Source organism: Camelus ferus, chromosome 5 (assembly GCF_009834535.1).
Source record: "Camelus ferus isolate YT-003-E chromosome 5, BCGSAC_Cfer_1.0, whole genome shotgun sequence".
Classification (NCBI taxonomy): domain Eukaryota; kingdom Metazoa; phylum Chordata; class Mammalia; order Artiodactyla; family Camelidae; genus Camelus; species Camelus ferus.
This window is the reverse complement of record NC_045700.1, coordinates 37,750,299-37,770,079: the sequence shown is the minus strand read 5'-3', so window position 1 is coordinate 37,770,079 and position 19,781 is coordinate 37,750,299. Positions and strand designations below refer to the sequence as shown.

Here is a 19,781-nt window from a genome sequence, read left to right as displayed (position 1 = left end):
ATACAGTAGAGAAATAGAAAGGGACTAAGAACTGAAAGGATACAACACTTACTTGCAAAATTTAAACAAAATCTTTTCAAACACCAAAACTGGTCCTGTACTGCCTAATATGGTGAGAGGCTGTCCACCAAAGAGAGAATAGGCTATCCCAGTCATGGATGCTCCAAAGAGAGATTCGATTGCACTCTGTGTGGAGATATAAATGATTCCATTACCTAAGCTGTACAGGCTTTCATTATAACTAGGGAGAAAATATGTAAAATACATGGAGATATTCTTCGTCCTTTGCTACGAAGAACCTAGCAACCTTGGGCAGGAGGTGGGTGAGGAGGATAAAAAAGGCGGCAGTCAGCAGACTATGAACGGTAGTGGATGGAGATGTGTCCTTTCCACTTTATCTCATTTTTCTTTTGCTTACTAAAAGTTGACATGTATTCACAATAAATGTCTGGCAGAAGCATGGCCTGTATATATGGGAAATGAACCTCCTCTGAGGTAGGAACTGGAGCCTAAAGCTAGCCTAGGAGTGGGGGGCCAGGGATGAGATCAGAACCTTCTGTAAGATAAGAATTAGTTCTGAGGTATTCCACTCCCAGGTTATCAGTTCCACTAGCCATCTAGGACAGTGACATGAAGTTTATCTGCCAGAGCATATACATCACATCTCTCCTCAAAAAGGAACCCAAAATTAAATGCTCACTCATCTAACTATGAATCTTAAAAACTGATTAAGTTTCAAAGTCCAGAGAAAAGCATCATACATACTATTCGACCTTCAGTTGCCTCTCCCAGCAGTCCTCCAAATGTGATGACAGGAGACATACACGCGCAGTAGAGAAACAGAAAAGATGCTAAGCACTGCAGGCTAAAAGCATCTCTGAAGTCACTCCAGAAGTATGGAGCTTTTCTTTTGATATCTAAAATAAGTCCCCCAAAAATCCTAAAATAGGGGGGAAAAACACAATAGTGAAATACAAATACAAAAAAGACACAAATCAAAATGCTCATTTGCTTTGTTGCCAGGTCACAGTATACGTTTTCTATCCACAGAGATGAGACCCATATAAATCTACTACATTGTACTACCATGATCTCTAGGAATGGCTTTGCACCACCGGGTTATCTCAGTTCCTAACCAAATACTGTGTCAACAACCAAAAAAATCCTAGGTTCTCTCAAACAAGGTCCACAGCTGTTCATCAATCAAAATTCAAATAATGCGATTTAAAGATTACTCTAATCTCTGTGACATTTTTACTACAACCTACTCCTAAAATCAGGCCTCGACCCTCAACCATTGGCAATATTTTCTAATTGTTTATAGTCCATTTAGCATAGCAGAAAGTGAAGAAGAGAGGGTAAACGGGCTTTTCTATACTCCAATAGTGAATGTCAGCCTAGAGAGAAAGAAGTGGTGTTTAACTATGGCTCCAGTTACCTATTCTCTGGGGAAAAAAAAAAATCACCAAATACTGTTCCAGGCAGGTACCTAAATGGCCTACAGACAATAGTAATACTTACAGAGACATGTAAGTTCCACAGTTGCTTTCATTTTTAGAAAACTAAGGGGGAGACCTTATAATAACCAGTCTACATAAATGTAATTTTGATCCATTACTGTCTAAACATATCTGAACATCTATCATTCACAAGACAATAATGACCTTGCTTGGTATAAATCATACATTCTAAATGCATCCAAAAACCACACTGAAACATGTGAAGGGTGGTATTTGGGGGGGGGGGGGGGAGAGAAGAATTAAACTGTAAAATGTTGCTTAAAATCTGAGGACTAGAATTTTTTAATCTATTAAGAATGAGAGCATTAATAAACAGGTAGTTTTATTCTTTGAACATTTAATAATATGCAGACTTAACATTTGACTACTAAGAGCTCTTTGTGCTCCACGTAACAAAGATGTCATATTAAAATGAATAAGACTATGATTAAGTTCCTACGTGGAGGTTAAAAAAAACCTATTATGTTCTAGCATACTGCCAGCATGCTAAATATATTTGCATTATGGAAAAACACTGAAGTTTTGTTACTTATTTTCTAAATAGGAATATAATCTGGCAATCTAAGAATCATCTCCAAAATGATTATTCTCTTGAGAAACAAATTCTGGTTTGCCTTGAAAAATGTACATCTTCAGAATAACTGAAAATTTTGAGTATTATTTTTAATTACCCTAATCTGAATGACATAGACATGACAGTAACTTATTAGTAACTAGCTTACGACTATGTGAATGATAGAATCATCATGTTTTTCTAGTGATTGTTTCCATCAGAGGGATATGGAGTAGGAAAGGTTGAGAAGGATGAAATTTCAACTGAAAAAAAAAGGACATTTAAAATTCAGAGAAGCATGCACGGAACCTGTGTGTGAACACACACACACACACAAAGATCATCTTAGATTCCCCGACCTGTGTTTGGTAAAAATATGCATAGTTTTTATTTGGGGGATCATTTCCAAATGATTTGTTAGCTTGCCAAGTTCACAGTTTAGAACATTGTTAATCTACTAGTCTATTTATTCATTCTTTATGTTTTGTATCCCACCTAACCCTCCAAAGAATTTGAGGTGGTTATTAACTATTACTTAGTAGTTAATATTTATAGATTTGATAGCACTTTCTATTAGACAACTGTTTTCTAATTAATTACTTATTAGGGTATACAGTAGTCTAAATAGCTGTCCTATTACTGTGTAATAAACGTGCGTTTAGCAGGAAAAAGCTAAATCCAGAAGTGGGAGGTCACTGCAGAGAACAGTGCAAGAGCAGCCCAGATGTGCACCAGCAGCCCCAGGAGAGCAGATGAACAATGGATACTGCAAGTCAAGTCAGCAACAGAATCTGTGGAAGAACTCTGGAGAAGCGGAGATACCGGATATTGGTGACCTGGGAGGATTTAGGAGGCAGTAAGGAAAAACGAACTTTGAAAAAAAAAATCTAAGCTATGCAGCATGTTATACCTGAGAGATAGGGGGAAAAAAACACCAAAAATAAAAAGACAGCATTTGAAAATATGAAAGTAAACAGGAGTGACAACGTTTCCAGTAAAGGGAAGAGTGAAAAAATTGTTTTTTGAACCATTTCAATTTGGTATAGAGCCTGAGGAAGACATAAAAGGACATTTCCTCAGAGACAAAACGTAGATAAAGGGAAAGAACAGAGGAGAATTAAAATGCACAGAGTTGTCAGGAACTGGGAAGTCAGCTTAGAGGACACAGGGAAAGCAGTGCAGGAAGTGGCACTTGAGGGGAGGGGAGCACCAATCCTGCAACGTCTTTGCAATTGCCTTCAGTTATAATGGAGGTTATGTGCACTTATTCCCTAAAGAGAGACCCACCCAAGGGTTTCTGATTTTCTGCTCACACATTGCTTGGAGAGAGACAAGCTGTCAAAAAACCATAAAGAATCATTTTAAGAAATAAATTGAAGCTTTCATCTCTTCAAAGATGTGTGAGTAGAAAAATAAATCATATAGCTCTTTCAAATTATTACCTTAAAAATAAAAAATACTATTATATACATCCTACTTGCATGTAATGAAATAGGCTCTATAAGACTGAGTTCTTGGTATTTATTTTTATTTCCATCTTGAACTTGAAGATTTCAACAGGCTCTTTTGGAAGGGACAAGTGACAGTTTTCTTATTTATTCTAAGGATCTGTGAATGCATTTTATGCATAGCAATATGAAAGACTAGGTAAGATAAAATGGAATGGTATATTCACTGCTCTGGTTTGGCAGTAATGACAATCCTTAGTAGCTACAGAGAAAGCAAATTAATTGGCATTTTCACCCCCAAAGAATAGGTATTCAAGTATAAAAACAAATTAGGTCTCGAAACAGCAATTCCCAACACACAAGAACGGTACATTACTTGGTCTCTCAAATCCCAGACAAGTGCGTTTACTAACCTTCCAGTTCGCTGGAGTTCAGGTCCACTATGTCCTCCGTGGGGCTCAGCTTCCCCGTGCGCTGCTGTTCCATTTGGTACAGCAGGAATCTTCCTCTTCTCCTGCGGGAAGTTTTTTTGGTTTTGTTTTTGTTTTTTAATTTCAGGTGCTAGTTGTAAATAACAAAAACAAAATTTTTCCCTTGAGGCAATATGCAGAGTGGCTAGGAACCCAGGCTGTTACTTATTTGCTGTATGACTTCTAGAAAGTTACCTAGCCTCCTAAAGCTTCAGTTCCCTCCTCCTAGTTCCAGCTAGAATTTTAGCTATAATACAGTTCAAGCTATAATTCTAGTTCAGTGGACAAATCAGGTCTATGGAGCTCACATGCTATTGGGGAAAATAAGAAACGAACATGTAAGTAAATTAATTCTACAGTGTGTTAGATTAAAAACTGTGGGAAAGTAAAAATCTAGAGCAAACTAAGGAGGTGGGAGGTGTGGGGAGGAGGGAATGGCAGTTACAAACAGAGTGGTCAGGCAGGCTCAGACACAAAGTGTCACTGGGGAAAACCCTGAGGGAGTCAAGAGAATCAGCCACGAGAATAACTGGAGGACAACCAGGCAAAGGAAACAGACAGGGGGACAGTCTTAGGGCAGAAGTGTGACTGAAAGATTTGAAGAACAAGGAACAGGCGGCCAAGGAGAGAAGTGAGCACAGGAGAAAGTGGCAAGAGATGACTGAGAGAGGTACAGAGAGGCCAGATTGTGTGGGTTTTGTGGCCCACTGTAAGTGTTTGGCTTTTATTCTCAGTGAAATGAGGAATTTTTGCAGGGTTTTAAGGAAAGGAGTAACATGATCTAACACTCTGGCTGCTGTGTTGAGAACAGATTCTCGAGGCCAAGAGTAGAAACAAGGAGACCAGTCAGGAGGCTATTTCAGTCACCCAGGAGAAAATTCACGGCAGCTTGAACCAGGGTGGTGGCAGTAGCAATAGTGAGTATAATTCTGGATAAATATTGAAGGCAATGCCAAGAGTATTTCTTGGCAGGACAGAAGTCAGGTATAAGAGATAAGAATAAATGTTTCTGGCTTTATCAATTGTAAGTATGGAGTTAGCACCTATCAAGACAGGAAGGTACAAATGGAATAGATTTTGGGAAAAGATCAGTTTCTTATCTACTTCAGGAAGCACTATATTGTCTTTTCTAATATAAATGCAAAGATGTATTCAGGTACAGAAATGAGACAATCTACAATTCCATTCCAACTCTGGCATGTTGAATTTTAGATATCTGTAAAACATCCAGGTAGAGACACAGGATAAGCATTTGCGTATCCTGTGACTCTCAAGTTCAAGGTGAAAATAGATTTGGAAGAGGATTTAAAGCTATAAGACTGGATGATATTACCAAGAGAAGGAGTATAGAGGAGAGAAGCCAACTAAGGACTGAGCCCTACATCACTGCAACATAAAGAAATCAGAGAGAAAAGGAGGAATCAGCAAATGAAACGGGAGTGACCACTGAGGTACAAGGAAAACAAAGAGTGTGGGGTTTTGGAAGCCAAGCAAAGAAAGTATATCAAGGAAAAGGGAGTCATCAACTCTTTCAAATGTTGCCGAATGATAGGCTAAATAAAATAGAGACTCGGAATTGACCATGGGGTTTAGCATTGTGGGGATCTTTGGTGACCTTCATATAAGTCGATTTTAGTGAAGTGCTAAGAGTAAATGCCTTATTGGAGTAGGTCTGAGAATTGAAGGATAAAAAAGAACAAATTCTTGCCATTTTAACAACATGGATGGATCTAGAGGGTATTATGCTAAGTGAAATAAGTCAGACAGAGAAAGACAAATACTGTACAATCTCACTCATGTGTATATTCTAAAAAACAAAGCAAAGGAAGAAACAAAACAAAAGCAGAATCATAGATACAGAGAACAAACAGGTGGTTGCCAGAAAGGGAGCCATGAGGGGATGGGTGAAATAGGTAAAGGGAATTAAGAGGTACAAACTTCTAGTTAGAAAATAAGTAAGTCATGGGGATGTATTATAAGCATAAGAGCACAACAGCATAATTCATAATAGTTTAAGAATATCATCAGAAACACTGTAGTAACTTTGCATGGGGACATGCACTTAAATGTCAAATCGCCATGCTGTATACCTGAAACTAACATAATATTTTACTTTAACTGTATTTCAACTAGAAAAGCAGAGAATTGAAGGAGAGGAATTGGAGGCAGATAGTAGCGAGAACTCTTCTGTTGCACTGGGTTACGGAGGGGAACAAAGTAATGGGTGGGCAGTGATACAGTACTGAGAGTTCTTTTTTTCAGATTTGCAAATTAACAATGTTGTTTGCTAACAAAAATTACATAATACAGAAGAAAAGAACTGATGATATAGGGGAGAAACAGGAGAATTGATGGAGTAATATCTTTGAGCAGAAGTGAGGAAAAGGGATGTGGGGCATGGGTAGAAGGCTGACTTTGGGATAATTCAAAGTCAGGAGAAGGCAGAGTATGAAAGTGCAGATGCTGGCAGGTGGGTAAATATGGTTTGAGAAGTCTATGGAAGTTCTCTTTTGATCATTTAAATTTTCTCAGGGAAGTGGAAACAAGTCAACATAACGAAAGTGAGAGTCAGGAAGGATGTGTTTGAAACTTTGAAAAGAAAAAACAGGTGTGAAACAGTCACACAGAATGACTGAACTAAGAAAGTATAGTATAATGAACTTGGAACATCTAAGAGCACTTGAGATATGTGGTCATGAATTATGTGAGCTCAGTAAATGCAGCTGTATGTTTTCCTTTAGTCACACTCATCTGCATCAGTGCAGGTACAGGCTAGAGTTGGATTCAGTGTTGTGGTTTTGACAAGCAAGTAAGTAGCATGAGAGAAAAGCAAAGAAGCTGAGAGTATGCACAAGGGAGTGACTATAATGACTGACACAAGTTCTAATGAGTATTTTCAGGGGTTTTCCTTGAGATAATTGGTTATTCTTTTCTTAACTGAAAGAAAAAAACATTAAAAAATACTGTGATTTACACATTCCAAAACAATAAAAACCATGGAAATTATCCCACGGGGGAAAATATTATTGGAATGAGTATGAAGTTAGAGTGCTTAATGTATTTTAATTCATTTCTCTCCACTTAAGGAAAGAAAACAAAGTTCCATAGTATCTATTATTAAACTGCAATATACATTAAAAAATACTAATGTTCTAAAGAGAGTGTTTCTAATTCAAACTCATTATATAAAACTGTGCTGTCTAATATGATAGCTATTAACTACTTGTGGCTATTGAAATTTAAGTTAATTAAAATTAAAAATTCAGTTCCTTAGTCACAGTAGTCACATTTCTGCTGTTCAACAGTGGCTTGGCTTATTGGATGGCATAGATATAGAACACTTCAATCACTGCAGAAAGTTCTATTGGACACGCTGACAATCAGCACAGAGAGGTTAGGGCATCTGCTCAGGGTCATACAAATAGATAATAGCAGAATCCAGGTGCCTTGTTTCTTAATGCAACATTCTTTCTACTACCACCTCTCAATACCCAGAATCTAAGAATTAATCCTGATTTTAAAGAGTTTCATACAAATAATTTTAAAAATACAGAGCTCCCATGCCTCCACTTGCCTCAAAAACATTCTCTCTCGAAAACAAGGTGTTTTCAGAAATTCTTGTCTTTAGTTTTAATGTTTGAAAAACAAACTGGTGTCAAGTGATTTTTAAAGTCTCATGCTCAACGTATTAATATTTTCACTGAATTTTCCCAAATAACATCAATTACAGAGATTCTTACTAATTCAAGAAGCATTATACTGTCTTTTCTAATTCGGTAAGTGCAAAGATGTATACAAGTACAAAAATAAGACAATCTATAGCCCCATAAAATTACTCCTTAAGTAACTTACTATGTTTTAGCAGTGGATCAACTGAAATTATGTGGTGATGGTTACAGAATCACTAAATTGTAATTTTTGACAAAAGAAAGCAAACAATCTTTAATAATTATGAAGTAACTTCAGAATGAAAATACAGGAATGGAACATCCTTAAATTGATAATGGAGTTGAGATGACTTTTTTAAACACTCATGATTGAGTAGTACACCTTCTCATTTGCACACCTCTGGCTAACTAGCAAAACTTCTATGTCTAAGGCTGGGTCAGTTAGGCCATTGCAACTAAGGCAGTAGAGTCAGCTACTAAGGCAGCTGGACTCTGCAAGGACAAGAGCTGAAGGCGAGGCTGGGTAGACGACAACCGGGAGGGTTGCAGGAGGCAGATACAGTAGGAATACAAGTGGCAATACGAGAAGTGGGCTTAACGAACATTTGGCTACCACTCTCAATAAAGTCATTCCTGCAATAAGACAATGACCCCAAACAATAGCAACAGTCTTTATTCTTAGCTTTCTGCATTATATAATGAGTAAAATGCACATTAGATTTTTAGAGGGATAATTTTTACAATGTTCATACCATATCCCTACATGAAAGCAACACATACACAAGAATTATTAAAAAAAATTCTTCCAGTCATAAATGTGATCAGCAGTAATAGGGAGTTTTCTATGTAATATGAATAAACCATACCCTTGAATTTTCCTAATACTTGCCAATTTCAAAGGGCTGGATCAGTAATGGACTTTCTCTCAAGTCATATTTATTAAAATTTAAATTTTCCTCCAGTGTATTTTTCAAGGTGAGTCTAAAATCTTTCCAGGCATATGAGACTGTTTTATTCACTAGCATATCATCAATACACCAAATTTGTGTTGAATGGGAAAAAGGAAGACTTTGCAACTTCATGCCCCTGACTTCTTGGAGGTTGAACTGGTTCTAGTGGCAATTCCAAAGTGGTGGGAAGTGGGGGAGTTCCCCCACACCAACAAGCAATGCTCTGGACACCAGCAAGGTGTCCTACAATTTAGCTTAATTCTGACACTATCTACCCTGAGATAGCATCGGGTTCCACAAGCTGAAGGCTCAGTCGGTCCTGCAAGACTGCCTGCCACTCCACTTTAGATGCCAGTCACAAGCTCAGGTTGTTACTAGTGTTTCTGACCAACTGGCTATAAATCAGAGGTTCTCATAAACTCCTTCTCAGAGTCAATTAATTTTCTAGAATGCTTCACAGCACTCAGAGAAATGTTTTGCTTACTAGATCACCAGTTTATTATAAAAGGATATAACTCAGGAACAGCCAGATGGAAGAGACGCATAGGGCAAGGCATGGGAAAAGGGCAAGCAGCTTCCATACCCTCTCCAGGCACACCACTCTTCCCAATCTCCATGTGTTCACCAACCCGGAAGCTCTCTGAACCCTGTCTTTTTGGGATTTTATGGAAACTTCATTACACAGGCATGACTGATTAAACCACCCTGCTATTGCTGACTGAATTGAAACTCCTGCCCCTCTCCCCTGGGGAGAGGGTGGGACTCAAAATTCCAACCTCTAATCACATGGTTGGTTCCACTGGCAATCAGCCCCCATCCTTAGGGGAATTCTAAAAGTAACTTCATTAACATAACAAAAGACACCTTTATTGCTTTTACCACTTAGAAAATTCCAAGCATTTCAGGAGCTCTGTGCCAGAAATAGGGATGACGACCAGATATATATTTCTTATTATAAATCACAATACCACAGAGGTTATAATTTAAATCATTTGAATCTTTTTGATTGGTTATATTATTTCAATACATGTATTTAAAAAAATAACAAAATGATGAGATTTTTAAGAGTATTTTCATATACACATACCTGGGAAGGAACATTTTTTGGAGGCTCTATTCGAATGCTTGGATCCCATTCTCCAGGAGGGAGAACAGTAACCTGATCCAGAAATTCATCAATTCCTGATACCAAGTCATTACGATCTTTAGCTTTGTAAGCAACATCATGAAATACCTATAGAAGGAAAATAAATATCATTTACAGATAGAAAATAATTAAAAAGCCTTAATGTGTTCTGTGCTTTCACTTCCGAGTTATCTCACATGTGATTATAACACTTTGAAGAAATAAAGTTCTAACTAAAGAAGTTTTTCATGTAAAATACTGTAATTTAGTTTATACCATGAATGTACCTAGTTAAATATTTCTCTTAGAATGCTACAATGAATGTAAAAATTTCTGGAGGCAAGAGTAAGAGAAGGGAAAGGAGGATGAAAGGAAATTCATTATCCTGGAATTAATGATTTAAACTTGGCAAAGTTTGTTTATGCATGTATAAATCAAACTTTCCAAAAGAACCCCTTGCTTAAAAATAGATAAAAATTTATAGAATATATTAGAAATTTTAGTAATATTTATACCATGACATACATAAACTAACTTAAAAGGTTAGTTCTGTTTCAATTTTTAAATAATAATAAAGTTGTTACTATTTTCTTGAATTACATCTATAAGCGTATATTTCCAAAGAATGAGTTACATTTGCACGTGCATGCACACACACACACACACACGTTACTTTCAAACAGAAATCATAAGTACCAGTGTATGATTTATCACATTGCCTTTTGTCTGCCATAGTGACTGAGAAAACATGGGTCAAGATTAAGCTTCTATGAACCTGGATGCCCAAGTGATTAAATGAGTACAGGACCTCTGCCAGCTTGTGATGGACACACAAATGATAGAAATAAATCCTTTTTGTTTTAAGCCATTAGTTGATTATTACTGCAGCATAAACTAATCTCTCATGACTAACATACAAGGGAATGATATATTTAATATGTTAAGTGAGGAAAGTAAAAGTAAAGGTAAATGGGAAACATTAATTTATGCTAAATATGATATAAATATTTCTGATCCTTTTTGTATTTCACATGCTATAAAGTGGAATGGACAAATATTTGAGGTTTGGAACTACTATATTATTCTTTATGTTTATCTATATTGTAGTGACCAAATATCCCAAAACATTCCAGGGAAACTTCACTTTTCTTCTTCCATATTCTATTCTACTTTTAGACTATTTGTTTTAGTTTCTAGCTTTCTAGGTATTCAATCTAAACTGCTAAAGAAGTGATAATGATCATTTTCAAAGGCTTTTTCTTTACTTTCCAACTAAGAACATTTCATAAAAAATCACTGGTATGATAAGCATATATAGTCTTTGTTTAGGATAATATGAAGATATAAAAGATACATTAATAATTTAGTTGTACTTTGAGAAAGATTTTTCAGAATATTGAAAACATAGATTTCCATGTTGCAAGTCACTGGCTCAGAATATCTCTATTCTTCTAAGTATCTTTACTTGGCATGAGACCTAATCTGAGTATTTAAGGATTGTAAATGTCCACAACTAGAAACATGAAAACTATGAAAGAAAACAGTTCATCAGTAAAGACAAATATAAGTGAAGATAGTAAATCAAACATGTGCAAAGCTCATAGGAAGGCTGAAAAACAGAAGTAGTAAAATCATCTACATTCACAATAAGCAGTTAAAAAACACATGAAACAAATAGATGTCAAAATCGATGTCAAAAACAGCAGTTGTGAGGGGTGGAGAGTAAAATGCAGAGTTGTTAAAATGTGTTTGAAATTAAGAGATCAGCAAGTTAAAACAATCTCATATATATAAAAAATCATACATATATGCATACATACATCATGGTAACAAAAACCCAAAAACCTCTAATAGCTAAAAAGAAAAAGGAATCCAAACATAACACTAAAGACAGCCGTCAAATCCCAAGGGAAGAGAAAAAAAAGAACAAAACAACAAAAAGCAAACCCCAAAACAATTAACAAAATAGCAATAAGTAAATACACATCAATAATTAAGAAGCCACTAGAAGCTAGAGAAACAAGGACGGATTCACCCCTAGAGCCTTCAAAGAGAATGTGGCCCTGCTGACACTTTGACTTCAGGCTTCTGGCCCTCCAGAATATGAGTTCCAAACCTCAAGATTGTTTTAATCATCTAGTTTGTGGTAATTTTTTATGGCAGTCATAAGAAACTAATATACTCATTAAGTTGGTTCTTTCTGAAACAGATGAGAAAAATTTTTCCCTAGCTTTTGGTTTCTTAAGTGTAACCATCAATAATAACTAATTCATATAAAACCATAAAACATAATTTGAACAGATATAATAGAAGAATTTATATTGAACCCCTAACACAAGTTCAAATTTTCAGATTTCATAACTTAGAAAAAATTATATATAATACTAATTTACTCTTCATATAAATTTTTCAAGTATTACAAGCCATATATTTCAATAAATACACCATTAACTTATTCAGATGAGATTCTAGAAAATGTATAATCCCATTTGTCATTTACTAGTAAATTTTGAATTTATGCCCTTTCTGTGATCTTCTGTGTTTTCTCTTCTTTAACAATAAAAATGATTAAATAATAAAAATATTTTCATAAGGTGTTGGAGAATACAAGAAAGCAGTTTATATGATACTAGTGTTTATGTTATTCTTATAATCTTACATTTTTGAGACATACATCTCTTTGAGAAGCTGATAACTTTTTCCAGTCCAAAAAAAAAAAATCTACATACAAAGTTTTACATAGAAAAATTAGTTTATCAAAGAAATCACAAGCTTCTTGAAATCCATCTACAGCTCCTCTAATGATTCAAAGACTCCCAGGTTAAGAACATGCACATTGAGGCAATTGTAAAGAGAGCCGACAGATGTTGCATGGCTTTTGGTGTTATGTATACTATTCAGATAAGCTGCCATTGTTCTTTCTTGAGACTTTAAAATTAATGTGCCCAAAACAAGATTGCAATGATATTAACAGTGGTGCTCATTTTGGAAGGATACTATAAGAGGAATATTAATAAATATATCCTAAATGTCACCAAATAACAAATTTTTTTTAGAGTACGAGGTTTTAAAACATTATGTCCAGGTGTGTGAATTTATTACCCCTTGTAAACAAATTTTTCCAAAGGAGATTTTACAGTAGAGGCATTTAAAAGAAAGGGGATTCAATGTAGAGAAATCTGATTCACAGCAAATTGTCATGAATACAGAACTCCAAAAGTTAGGTGTACCTAGTTGGGGGGAAATGTTCCCAATGAACTTGAATAAATACCTCATCTGTCATTAGGGTTGCAATTGATCTGCCAATCTCATGGTATTGTTGACCCTTTCCCAGGGGTCCCAGAAGAATGAACAAAAATCTGTAAGTAAGAAGAAAAAAACAGTACTTCAAGGTAGAAATATAAAAATAATTTCATTAGTACAGAATCACTCATCTCAAAGGAATTATTGAAGATGGAGATTTCAGTGTAAAGTACTTCCATATTTTTTACAGGTTATTACATATTTTGAAATGTTTTATAATGTTTCAAAATGACTCATGTTTAAGATCCTTGAGCAACTGGAATCCATGATTATTTTGATCTGTTCCCCCCATTTAGTTACCTATAGAGCCTACACAGTTGTTAGTGAAAATTTTAAGTATTCTATAATCCTTAGAGGAGAAATTTGAGAAAAGTAAAATCTGATCTAATCTTTCTTAATTCTAAGGAAGAGAATTCACTAATATGCAAATTACAGGACTAGGTAGAAGGGGAAAAAGATAATACAGTAGTATTATAAACAAAGAAAGAATACATGGTCCAAAAAAACAGTAGGTGTATATAAAATTTACATTAAGTAGGAAAAAATATTGCCAGAAATCAAATATCAGGTAGAAAGAAAAAAAAATCTGTTAATTCCAATGCTAGAGGAGTAAAAATACCAGCTGTACTATGACAGTCCGTCTAAATTAGGTTGAAAGTCTAGCAAACTCATCGTTACACCTGCAGCTTTTGAAGAAATCAATATGCGTTCTAACTTTGGAGGACTGGTAATTGTTCTATCTCTGAAAAAGTCAATGCTGCAGGGAAATTGTGAGAATTTTAAAATGCCCTGTATCCTGCAATATAATTCTGCGGTATTCATTTATTAAACGGTTTCTGTTCTTAAGTGGGAAGACTAATGGCTTTATAAGGTGTACTGAAATAGGTACTACAATTCTACCTTTCATTAGTTATAAACTTTAGAGATTTTCCTGTTTTTACGTGATGCACATATTATACAATCTTAGACAGTCTGACATTAATTTTTTGTGTCAGTTGTAACTGAATCTAAGTCAATATCTAGTACACAGAAATGTCCACCATATATTTGAAACAGTAATAGTTTAATGTGGTGGCATATGCTTTACCAACTATACTTTTAAGAAATTTCCCAACCTATGTATATCTTATTATTTTTCAGGTTTTCATTTCATAGGCTATTTATAAAGTCCCCCCAAATTATTTTCTGACATTTTTACTATGTGTTAACTGTTATACTCACAATGTGCCCTTTTGTCCTCCTAAGAGAGGATAATTAGGAGCCTTGAATGGCTTTCTTTATTCCATTTGTCTAACTAATCTTCTTCTATATTTCACCTTTTTCACCTTTCCTAACCAAATAGTCTAGTCTTTTAAATCTCTCCTTATACAGTGGCTCTACGTGCCCCTAATTTTTTCTCCATTGTTCTCTAGATACATTTTGCTATGTCAGTATGACATGAGGTCACCTAAACCTTGATAGTTTTCAAAGAGAGGGTATATAACCCCATACGGCTTTTCCTTACTCCTGGGAATTTTTCTTTTCTTTCCTTTGAAATACAAGAACCATCACTGTCATAGACAGCCATCATTTACCCAGAGCTCATCAGACACCTTCCTAAGTGGTGGAACAAGAACGTACTGCTTGGGAGACTGCAACGGAATTTTAAACTACTAAAATAATACCTCTACATTTAGTAAGTTTGACATCTTAAATCTGAATCCCAAATTTCCAGAAATTCTGAATGTAGATTACAGGTTGTATGTAGAAAAATACAGCCTTAATCATATGGTCAGATGCCTCTTTAATGTGCTCAGTTCATCCTTCCCCCCTTTTAATAGAAGTTGGTATGTATCAGAAGTCTTGGTGGCCCTCCACCAACAATGAACTTCTCTGTACAACCTGAATTGGTAACTAGCTTCCTGCCTCGAATCTATTCTGTCACAGATTCAGGTACAGGTACTCAAACATTAAATCCCATTCCAGTTATAAATGAGGCCTCTCCTGATAACTAGTCCATATTTTCGGAGTATCTTATCCAAAATCAAAATACAGAATGATGTAATTTGCTATGTTTTGAGTTACACCCAAATATCCACAGAAGACACATATTCTGCAAACCCAGTTGCCACAGCACCTGAACTGTTCATCATTTTAACCTGGCTAAGGCATTCAGTGTTTGGAAGGAGAGGCCTACTAGCAGCATTTGAAACAACTCCAGCATGAAGCAAAGGGCACCATTCAAGCGGGACGTGGGACCCTATATAGATATGTTTTGCTATGAGACCAGGATCAGAGTGAAAGACTGTCTATACACAGGAATCACATTTGATGGCAGGAGAAGGGAAGAAACAAGGTCCTCTGGAGAAATGGCTAGGAACCCAACATGCTGAAGTCAGTATTTTTTTTTCCTTCACAATTTGCTCATGGACCATCTTAACTCTTTAAAATAGAGATAAGTAATAAACAACATAATTTAGTCTGTATTATCCCTAAATTGTTAGTTTTTATATACAGCTAAATGAAAAACAAGTTCAGGTAATGAAATTAAATAATTACTTTTGATTCATATTTAACCATAGTACCATGAGGCTACTAAAATGACTCTTCAGACTCTATGTATGGGAGGCACGCTGTGCAGAGGATTGAAACACACAGTACAGTAGACACAGCAGGGATGCGCCTAATGATGGCACTCACACGTACGTTGAGGGCCTAATCATTCCAGCATGAGCCAAGCCTTTAAAACTTCAATCTTTTTGAGTATGACCATACTCACATGTAGGACCTCTCCTTAGCCCACAGTCTAACGCAATCTTTTAGGAAAGCTTAATACTTTATTTCTTTTTACCAAAAATATTAGAAAGGATTTGTATGGTGACATAGACCATGGTATTCAGAGATGAGGAGCACACCTAAAAGAAAATATGGAAATTTGAGAGGAAGGAGGAAAGGACAGAATAATTTGTAAAGCACATTTCCCCCCTCCTTCACAAACATGAAGAAATAGTAATTTTGTGGCTTGCACATTAGTTTCTAGAAAAACCTCTCAGAGGAAATTATATTAACATCTTTTTTTTCCCACAAAAAGTGGTTTAAGAAAAAATACAAAAGATGCTCTTATACTTCTTACCTGGTTGGGATTGGGACTTCAGCCAGCCCCTGAAGCAGCACAGCTGGAGACAATCTGACAAACGCAACTACGGTTCGATCCAAAAACTCCAATTCTCCAACTAAGATGTTTGAAGCTTCAGCACCTGGAGGAATCTTCTTCATAAAATGCAGATCGACCTGCAAGCATCACAAAGTAAAAGAAGATAAATCAAAACTGGAAAAATTTGCTAAATCATATTCTAGCTTCACACATGGTAATCCATCAATAAATAATAGTTTAAATAAAAATACTTATATAAATATGGTTTAATAAATGTTTAAAATAGTTAAACATCTCATTTGCCCTTTAAAAATAATAACTTTTAGTTGTCCATTTCTCTAATTTGCCGTCAATAAGCTAAATACTCAAGTTTCTCTATTCAGTATTTTTAAAAGATACAATTCAGGCTTAGTAATCTTGAAATTTTCAGGGAGAAAAGAATATGTATTCTATTAAATGAATACACTTTGATGATAATTTAAGTAGCATTTGCCAATAGATCCAAGTATTTGTATACTATATTATCTAAATTTTGTTCACAATACATTTCAATTCATTAATACTCAAAACATGTCCATTTCAAAAAAGAAAATCTATATATAATCGTTATTCTCTTTATGGTATAAATTATGACTTTAGTCTTCATTTTTATTTTAGCTGTTCCATATCCTTCACATTCTATAATTGGCTTTATCATTCTTCAATTTTAATTTCTCATCAGAGAAACTACATATGGCAGAGTAAAAAAAAAAAACAAGAATAAAAATATAAACATTTGGAGTTGTTGAAGAGCCCGAGTTGAATTTCTGATATGAGATGTCTGTGATTGAAATGAATTCATACAAAAGTGTCATTAACAAAAAGAAATGCTTAGAATAAAGGGTGAAGTCTGAAAAACGAATGTTAATATTCATGAGAGTAAATATCAATTTTTACACACAGGGCCTCAGTGAAAACCAAACAGTGATTTTAAAGTCAATTTTACAAGGCCTATTTCTTGTTTCTAATTCATCTGAGTTGCTTTTAATGGAAATCTGTTTGTAGGGAGAATAACAGTTTGACTGCTGTAGTAATTGTTTCTATGCTTTCATGTTAACGAAATGGAGACCAAAGATCAAAGTAGGAACAGGAGAAACAGAGGAAAAAGGAGGAAGTGGCTGGGAGGGGAGGAGGAGGAGTTGGAGGACAGGGAGAGGGAGAGGAATGTGGAGGAAGAAGAGGGGAAGGAGGAGGAAAAATAAGAGGAGGAAGAAGAGAAGAGAGAGAGAAAGATAAAAGAGCTTTGGCAAATATAGGTGAGGCCCGGAAGACTTTTTAGGCCAGATATTTCTTCTGCAAGTTTAATAATTTAAGAATATTTTTCCCAAGCAATTTAAAATGAAAAAAAAAAAAAAAACCCAAACTTTTAGTAGGAATACCTTAGGAAGTCCATAGCCAGACTTTAGTGACTACATTAAATATGTTGCTTTCTAAAATCAAGACCTCAGCACAGCTATTTAGAAGGTTTTTTCAACTACTTAAGTTTTTTGTAAGATAAGGAATGTTTTTATGCTACAAAACATAAAACCCATTATAGGGAGTATACATTTTATCACAAGGATTAAATATAAAAATAAGCCTCAGCACTCCACTAAAAATATCAAATAGAGGAATGTTCCACTTTAAAGAGAAAGAAAAATGATTCAACAAAGCAAAACTGCCTGTAAAAAATTATGACAAATATAAATTTCAGAGGTTTTTAACCTATAAGCATGCTTCTAAACATAAATTTGTAAACTCCTAAAATATATACATTGGGATACTATACGGTAAATTATTTTCCTTTTATAGAATCTAACCTTTTAATTTATAGGTACAAAAATATTTATTTATTTTAATAATAGAAGGTTAAATTCCATGGGAATTATTATTGTATTTTTGTATTTATGTTTCTAGCTAAGAGAAATGCACACACTGAAGAATGCTTTAAATTAGTAATGCATTATAATTTCACTTTAGTGTATAAATTCTCAAGAAGAGAATAAAAGAATACCCATACACTATTAGCCATGTGAGAAAAACATAATAATTTTCCATAAGTCTTTCAAAGACTAAAAGAGTAAACTGTTAAGTTTCTCCCCAATAGAAATAGCAATTATACAATATTAATACAGTGGAACAAAATTTAAAATGAGAAAATAGCTTTTTAAGAAAATCTGTAAGTGATAAACAATCTGAGTTGTACTGGCAATACTTGTCATAACGTTAATGTGACATGTTTAAATTCCACCTGGAAAAGTTTTTACAAAATCATTTATTTCTTGACAAGTGCCATAACCTTAAACATTGAAGTCTATGTCTCTGGTAGATGGCAATTATACACATGACTGCTTTAAGATTCAATTTAATTAAGTCAAGGAGTAGGTATGCTAAAATGGCTTAATTTTATAAAAGAAAATATATGGTCCTTACATTTGATTTTTTTGCATTATATAATATCTAATATATCATTGGTTGATATCTGTTATTTAGAAAATGCATTAAAATATACAGAATTTAATTTCAAGATTAGTAAGTTTATCTTGATTTAAAATGTAATAAACTCTAGCTAAATAACAGATAAGTAGTCATTATATTTTATGCATTATATTATGTTAATGTTGGAGTAGCCATATATTTGGGGGTAATAGATTATATATTACCTAATTATATGACACAATTAAATATTACATTATTCCTGGAACAGTCCTATATTTTTGTATTTGTGTTAACATATGATTCATAAAGAACTTTATTTGGCAACCTAACTACCTTTCAATATAACAAAAGATCGCATTTAAGGACCATAATTTAACCTCTTATAAAACTGCAAATACCAAAAACAGCTCTGAGAAACTAGGTTGAACAGCATCCCTGAGACAGTCCTCAAGCGGACTTAAATACTTGAAATAAACATAAAGAAATCTTGGAATGTTTTGGTTCTCTTAACAGAATCTTGAAGAAATCAAGCTTTCCTCCTATGGATCTGCATTTATATTCACACTTCTAGGGTCTCCAAAAGTTTATGCTAAGGAGAAAAGATGCTTTATTCTGGGAATCTGGTACTTAACTTGTGGGTGACAAACATTTATATCTCTAGGGAACATGGTTAGTCAGAAGGTCATGGTGGAACTAGAAGTGTCTGGACAAGCTATACACTGAGATGTGAAGGAAGGACAGATGGGACATTATGGAGAAAGTCTGTCTTAAGTCCATTATAGGAAGTACAAGAAAATTAATAGAAATTCTCCAGAGAGAAATGGTGTTACAACACTGGCCAGCCAGTGATCTTGAGCAGCTCTCTTAATCTGGGATTCAGCTTTCTCACCTTCTAAATGAAATTTCTAAAGTTTACTACAATTCTAAGATTTAATAATGCAACTCTTTATATTTCACATATTAAAGATGGATACAGAAGAGAGTTCTCTCTACACAGAAAATACTGTGAAAGCTTCTTTGAGTCATTTGAAATAAAAGAAACCACCAACATTCGGGAAATACTAAAATAGCTGCCTTCTACATGTCAGTTTAAAAACTATGAAACATCTGCTTTTTAAAAGCTTCACAGGAATCAAAAACCTGACAATTCAGA

General features: G+C 34.7%; 1 protein-coding gene across 3 annotated transcripts in view; it reads right to left on the bottom strand.

The window, feature by feature from the left end:
• The window catches only part of SLC4A10 (solute carrier family 4 member 10), a 250,809-nt gene that overhangs the window by 76,468 nt on the left and 154,560 nt on the right, over nucleotides 1-19,781 (bottom strand). For all 3 annotated transcript variants that reach the window (XM_014552454.2, XM_032479570.1, XM_032479569.1), the window contains 6 exons: nucleotides 16,151-16,308; nucleotides 13,007-13,094; nucleotides 9,697-9,843; nucleotides 3,935-4,035; nucleotides 766-940; nucleotides 53-186 (listed from right to left, as the gene is read on the bottom strand). In XM_014552454.2, the coding sequence (XP_014407940.1) occupies nucleotides 53-186; nucleotides 766-940; nucleotides 3,935-4,035; nucleotides 9,697-9,843; nucleotides 13,007-13,094; nucleotides 16,151-16,308 (803 nt within the window). The remainder of the gene's footprint in view (nucleotides 1-52; nucleotides 187-765; nucleotides 941-3,934; nucleotides 4,036-9,696; nucleotides 9,844-13,006; nucleotides 13,095-16,150; nucleotides 16,309-19,781) is intronic.